Here is a 7,151-nt window from a genome sequence, read left to right on the forward strand (position 1 = left end):
CCCCCTCTTTCTCTCTCCCTTTCTCCTTCTCCCCGGCCATGGCGTATACGTACGCGCGATGATGACAGTTAAGATTTAATTATGGAAGTAATGCCGTAAGTCAGAGAATTATACCGCTATACTTGCGAGCGGGCACGCCCGGCTCGGCCGCGCGCCCCTCTGTGTGTGTGTGTGTGTGTGTGTGTGTGCGGAGGGGTTAAGGTTAGGCTACTCTGTGAGAATCGTTAGCGTCATTACTCAGGCTCAGGCGCGGGGACACAAACGGTCCGGGCGGGGCGGGGCAGGGCGGGCGCGGCAGCAGCGCCGTGTAGTTCCGCGCGGCACTAACACACCGCTGGCGTGGCGGGGCGCGGCGCCTGAATGGGCTGGGCGCGGCAACTTGTTGAGCGTTCAAACACGGGCGACATGACGAATGGACAGCGCGGTGTACACTACACTACATGCAGTGCACTGGTGCGGTGTACTACTCACCGGCGTCGAGTAGAAGGGCGGCTGGTCCGCGCCCAGCGCGGGGAAGTAGGCGGCCATGCCCTCGGGGTAGGGCGCCGAGTACATGGACAGGGGGAGGCCCGCGCCGGCAGAGGCCAGCCTCTGGTAGCTGAGCAGGTCGTACTGGCACGAGCACACGGTCTGCCCGGTGATGGGGTCGGTGAAGATGGGCCGGCCGGTGTCGCAACAGCGGCCGCCGGGGGCGCCGCCGGGCGGGGGTGGCCGCGGCGGCAGCGGCGCCCCGGGCAGGCCGGCGAGGCCCTCGGCCGTCCGGCCAGCGGACTCCGGGGGGCTCGCGGCGCCCGAGTCGTAGCAGCGCGACGACGCCGAGTGCGCAGAGTCGGGCGGGGAGGCGGCGGAGCGCGCCGCCGGCGGGCCCGTGATGGTGGTGACGGCCATGCCTCCGAGGCCGGCCGCGCCGAGACCCTGGAGGCCGAGCAGCGGGTGCGGGTGCGCTTGAGGGTGAAGCGGCGGCGGCGGGCGCTCCACGGGCGGCGAGGGCAGCGGGGAGCGCGGCGCTGACAGCGATGACGGCGGGCTCACTGGTCCGGGGGGCTGAAACACACACACACACACATACAGGTCAGTCACAAACACGTCGAAATGATCACATTTTCGGCCGACAGTAAAACCGTGGCGGCGAATCCCACACATGCTGAGGAGCTTGCTCGTTCTGTTCGCACGTTAGTGGACTGCCCCCACCTGGGCACCGGGCGCTGCGCGCGGGGCGCCCTGCTACCCCGGCGTTGTTAATGAAAAGACTGTGTTCTGTTATACCTCGTTACTAACATTGCCGGGTTAAATACACAACGCCGGGACCATAAAACGTGTCGGCCGAGGCGTGCGGACGTATTATTACGATTATTATTGTGTAGCAGCAGTCCAACGGGTGGAAGGGAATCAAGGCGCGGTGTGGCGGGGCGGGGTGTGGTGTGGCGGGGCCCGCACTACACGACCGCCGCCATCATCCTGGGGGTAGGTGTGTACGTACGGCGGGGGCAGCCCACCGGACCATTGCGAAGGTCGACGACCCCGACCCTCCTCCTGCAAATTACTCTACTCGCACCACATAAGACTGTTCACGAGACCCAGATTCTAGTAGAAAAGAGTGATACTACGACGTACAGTTTTGTATCCGATAATATTTTTTGCGTCTGCTCTTAATGCTCCCTTTTCTGTTCGTTTAAATAAAGAACGACTTTCCTCTCCAACACCGCCCTCCATCTCTCCATGTCTTTCCCCAGCGCGCGCGTTGCGGATCAGCATGCCATTTCCAAAGGGTGCGAGTGTTTTAATGCGCGGGGCAGGCGTGGCGGGGCGTGGCGAGGCGTGGCAGGGCGTGGCGGGGCGTGGCGTGGCGGGGGACACACACCCCGGACACCAATTATTACGCCTTGTTGGGTAGGCAATTTATATAGTTGCCGGTCAGCAATGGCGGCGGCATGTGGGAGCGCCCGGCCGCGAGGGCAGGGCGCCGCTCCCGCCGCGCCCTCCTCTCCCCTCCCCTCCCTTTCCGTCCTCTCCGTTCCGCCCGCCACACCGCCGCGGCGAGACGAATCGGGGTTTGATTGCGACCGTGTGGGTTTTTGGGGCGGGAGCAGCAGCAGCAGCCGGAGGGGGAGGGCCTCGCGCGGGGTTTTTGGCCTCTCGCCGCTCTTCCTTCCGCCACTGTACTTGACTTGCTCTTTTCCACCCTCCCCACGCTGCTCGCTCTCTCTCTCTCTCCCTCTCTCTGTCTCGCTCTCTCCCACGCCCACGCCGCCCCCGATGCGATGGATGGCAGTTTGATTGCGGCCGGAGGCCCGGCTCCCTCGTGATCCCCTCCCCAGCACAGCCCGGGAGAATAGAGTGGAGTGGACTCCGAGTACATCATATAGTTTTCCCAGGGTGGTGGTGCTGGCGGATGTGGCGAGGGCCCGGGGCTAAGGATATACAACGAGAAGATGTCGCGGAGCTCCGATAGGGTAGCACCTGATCGTACTCCTATGGTAGTGCCCCCTGGTAGTGCTCTTGGTAGTGCTCTTGGAAGTGCCCCTGGTAGCCGTGGAGCCGAGCTGGTGTGGGCCGCGCCTGCCTGGTGGTAGTGCTCCTGGTAGCCGAGCTCGGCCAGACCATTAACCAAATAACAGCGGCGGGCCGATTAAACGACCAGCAAACGCCCCATCGCTCATCCTCATCCCCCCCATCCTGTGTGTGTTTAGCGCGCGGCCAAGGGAACGACTATCTGGCCGGACAAAACCAGATATAAATATTGCCATTATGCGTTACGAAAGGGAGGGGAGGAGCGGAGGAGGAGGGGAGGGGGGGTGGCGCACGGTCGGCCGCGTTTCTCACAAGCATTGAGCTCCCTGGTCATCATCATACGAGCCCTGACCAAAACCGTGTCGCGCCAGCCCGCGGGCCGAGCTATGGGGGGAGGGCTGAGGCAGGGGTGGTGTTTGAGCAAACACTAGGGCCGGAGCGTGCGAAAAACTCGACCGCACATGACATACACACAAGCCATATGTACTACCGCACCTTTACCTACACGGGCAAAAAAGAATTTTGTCACCACAGCGAAAGCAGTGTTTGTCAAGAGACTTGATTGTTTGCTCTCAAATAGTAGTGGCAAAAATGATTTTGGTCCTCACAGCAAAGTTTTTACGTTTTCACTATGCTCATTGTAGTGACGAAATCTTTTATCCGTGCATACGAATTTCGCGCGAGTCAATGCAGTTATGAAGCAGTGTGTTTGTTGTGTAGAACTCAGTCAGTTTGCCGGTCAACTTCCATACATATGTGCACATGACAATTTTGTCAGTGCGGTCGCACCCCCATACCCCCCTTCCCTCCCCCCCTCTCTAGAAGCATTGAGAAACATCTCACACGCCCGCGGCGGCTGCTCCCCTCTTGCCCCTCCTCCTCCTCCCCCGCCCCGCGGTGCTCGTCCGCGCGTTGCCAATTACCGCTAAAAAGTCGCGTCGCCGCCGTGGAGTGCCTGTGACTAACGCCGATGATAATGGCGACCCCCCCCCCCCCAAACCCTCCCTTATACCTCTGCTCACGGTCCGCCCCTCCACGCTTGTTATTGTCAGCGCCGCTTTGCAACAATTTTTTTTCAACCCCCCATATTCAGCTGCTGCTGCTGCTGCTGCTGCTCGCCGTTTCGTTGTAACTCTGTTTGCGGACAACAAGAACCGACGCCACAACCACACAACGCGCACATGCGCCGATTATTAAGAAGTGCGCGCACGTACACACGCAGTACACATATATATAGGTCAACTTGCACACGGCCACCACTTCATCAAACGACACAAACAACGCGGCGACGCACCTGCACAAATTTCTCCTCGTCGCGCCAGGCGTAAATTTCTCATCAAGGCGCGCGCGCACGCGTGTGTGAGTGTGTGCGCTTTTTGCCACACAGTCGTCGTGCGCACTAAATCTCTCCAACGAACGGCAATAATAATAATAATAGCGAAAGGGCGCGGCGGCGGCGGCGCGATCAGGTGTCGCGGGGGTAATTGGGCGCCATACGGGACGGGCAGAAGGGAAGGAGAGGAGGGGGAGGGGGGGGAGGTAGAGGAGGAGGAGGACACATTACTGCTGCTTCAACGACTTTTATTTACACCCGTCCGGCGCAGAGGCTTCGCGCGCGGGCCCGCTTCACTGTATACACACAAAACACAGATTCGTCCTCCTCCTCCCCCCGCCCTGGCCCCGCGCGCGCACAATGTGACATATGCACTCGTTTATGGTAATATATCTCTATCATAACCTCTTTAGGTCTTTTATCCGGCGGCGGCGACCCGAACTGCCGCGGTGGCGGCGGCGCGCTTCCCACCACCACCACCACCGCGTGCGTCTCGGTCACAATGAAAGAGGAGAGAGGAAGGGTGAGGGGGTGAGTGGCGAAGAGCCGCAGATAGGCCCCCCCTTGTGCCGCCGCACACCCGCAATCGAGAGGTATATTTATAAGCAAGCTCTTCTGCTCCTGGCCATCGACGCACCCACCCTGTGAGTGTGTGTGTGTGTGTGTGTGTGCAACCGACTGCGTGAGCCAATTTGTCTTGTTGTGTAGAGCAGGCGCGCACAGGCAGGCGCCTGCCCCGGCCACAGTTGTGTGAAAGGACGCGCTCACCCGGACGGGATGGATTCAGTCACTCACATTGTTGTGTGTCGCCGTCTGATTTGGATTTTATAATGCGAAAGAAAAGAGAGACACACAGAGAAAAGAGCAGTCGTCGTCGTGTCGCACGCGGCAGATCAGCCAGTGACACGAGCAGGCTGCAGGAGGACCAGCCAGTCTGATGGTTGCGCACGGGGTGATTGTAATATGTTGACGGCTGCTCTGCTCTGATGGTGATTATGGCTGTGCGAATGTGTGGTTTGACCAACACGATTCCGTTTTCTGGTTTCGCTTGTGCTGCGCGCAGGCAGCCGGCCGCCGCCGAGGCCGCCACCCGCCTTGCAGTCCGGTCGAGTATGCTTCCCTCACACACACTCACGCCGCCGCCTGTGCGCTTGGAAAATGAATTCAATTAATTAAAGCTCGCCGAGGAGCCGTTTTGACGCATCTCGTCATGATCCCCATCTCCAGATAATAATGGTATGGAACTAGGCTGTGCCGTGCAAGGATGAGGAGAGGAGGAGATAACTAGAGAGGAGAGGTGGAAGATAGGGGGAGGGGGTGTTGGAAAGGGCAAGAGGGTTGTAGCGGGAACTCGGGCCGGGCGGGAAGGGCAGGGCAGGCTGGGACTGCGCGCGTGAGGTTCGACTAAAGTCCGCGACCAGTAGTAGGCCTAACGGCCATTTACCTTTGCATAGGCTTCTACCCGGAATAGTTGTAGTATACCCATCGCGAACTAGTGATCGGAGTGCAGGAGCGCGCACACAGAACACGCACACACGAAACCAAAACACACACGCACGCATACAGAGCTGCTCGGCATACATAATTCCATGATAAATCATAGGCTGACCGGGGCGACAAGCGAAGTGCCGGCAAGATGGATAGATACTTGGAGCGGGAAAGACGAGGAGGTGACTTCTCACTCGGGCGAGTCGTAGCGGTGCGGGGCGGTGGTTGGGCTGTCTCACGATGGCCACGCACACACACTCACACACACACTTTCCTTTATCCCCCGCACGGCCAGGCGCGGGGGCTGCCAAAGAATGCCCATCGTCATTGAAAAGCCGACTAGGGGCGTTACAATAAGCCACATTAATGCCCCTCTGTGTGTGATGTGTGCGTGTGTTCGTGCGTGCGCGCGCGCGCGCCTGTGTGTGTGTGTGTTGTACGCAAGCACACACACATAATACGTCTTCATTTGAGATCTCTATATAAACCGGTGGGGCGATTCAGGAGGCACGTCTTATTTGGGCCAACACGGATACATCATTTCGGCCAGCGGGGCAGTGGGGTGGGGCTCCCGCCACGCCCCGCCACGGCCGAAAGGGCTGAGCTTGTAATGTGACATGGACACTCTAAATCCCCCTACCCACCTCCGTGATGTACATCAGGACTGCCGCGTCCGGCGACGGCAGTGGCGCAAGGAAAGGGAGGGGGCAGGGGGCACAAAAGAACCCTAGCAGCAAAGGACCCGGTCCTAATAAAAAACCGTCCCAACTTGTGAAACTTACATTTCAAATGAATGTCCGTGCTGGCGGGCTTGTGGGGTGAGGGGGAGTGGGAAGGGAGCAGGGGGGCGCCCGCTCGCCGCCGCCCGCGGGCCCCCCGAGCACCGAGATTTGCATATAAGCTCCGTTTGCACGTGGTAACAACAGCTAGCCCCCTGCGGGAAGGAAAGGTCACCACCGCCCGAGGGCCCATAGGACCCCGCGCGGCAGGGCAGGAGAGAGGGCGGGCGAGAGGGGTAAACGCGCCTGGAATTCCAAAATACGCAGCAACGCCGGGGCAAATGTATTCCGCGGCGATAACCAAGGCGACAAGGTGTCACATTGTCTTGAGCTCCTGCAGGAGCGCGGCGGCCGCCCCCCAGGGGACCGCGCGCCACCCGCCGCCCGCCCGGGGAGCGCCCGCAAGGGGCCCGCGCGCAGCGCAGGTCGCATTCAATTTCCTGCGAGCTTGCGCGCGGCGGCAGCAGCAGCAGGAAGGCGCCGGCAGAATGCAACAGCGGTCATTAACAGAACTAAGTAATACCCCGTGGGGCCAGCCCGTGGCCCGGACCCCACGACGACGCGACGTCACGTCCCCTTTTACTTACAACTCCCTCTCTTTCTCCTTTGGATCGAAGGGACACGGGCGACGGGCAGCCCCGGCCTTAGCCCACCCAGCCGACGCGCATGGTAATTATTGCCGCCGGGGAACACGGCACGATAAGGTCCCACCACCCTACACGACAGTCTCACCACCACACGGCCGATCAAGCCAAACGCAAAAACGGTTTTTTGTGATTTTTGTTTTGTCTCGCGGAGGTCGACCGTCTTTTAGCCTGATGCTTTCGCGCAGCTCGTGCGCTCCTGGCTGCCGCGGAGCCAACCGATTATATGAATGAAAGAACGAGAGAGAGGGAGAGGGAGAGGGAGAGAGGGAGAGAGAGAGAGAGAGAGAGAGAGAGAGAGGGAGAAATGGCAATGAATTATAACCTATAAAAAGTCTCCCTGCTCGAGCAAGCGCAGGTCAGCTGCGGAATATTCAACAGAAGATACGAGTACGG

General features: G+C 60.0%; 1 protein-coding gene across 1 annotated transcript in view; it reads right to left on the reverse strand.

The window, feature by feature from the left end:
* The window catches only part of LOC113202418 (iroquois-class homeodomain protein IRX-2), a gene marked incomplete in the record, with an annotated part of 46,390 nt that overhangs the window by 28,837 nt on the left and 10,402 nt on the right, over positions 1 to 7,151 (reverse strand). The window contains 1 exon segment of the mRNA XM_052266171.1: positions 471 to 1,044. Coding sequence (XP_052122131.1) covers positions 471 to 1,044 — 574 coding nt within the window.

Source organism: Frankliniella occidentalis, unplaced genomic scaffold, assembly GCF_000697945.3.
Source record: "Frankliniella occidentalis isolate FOCC.00 unplaced genomic scaffold, Focc_3.1 Scaffold36, whole genome shotgun sequence".
NCBI lineage: Eukaryota > Metazoa > Arthropoda > Insecta > Thysanoptera > Thripidae > Frankliniella > Frankliniella occidentalis.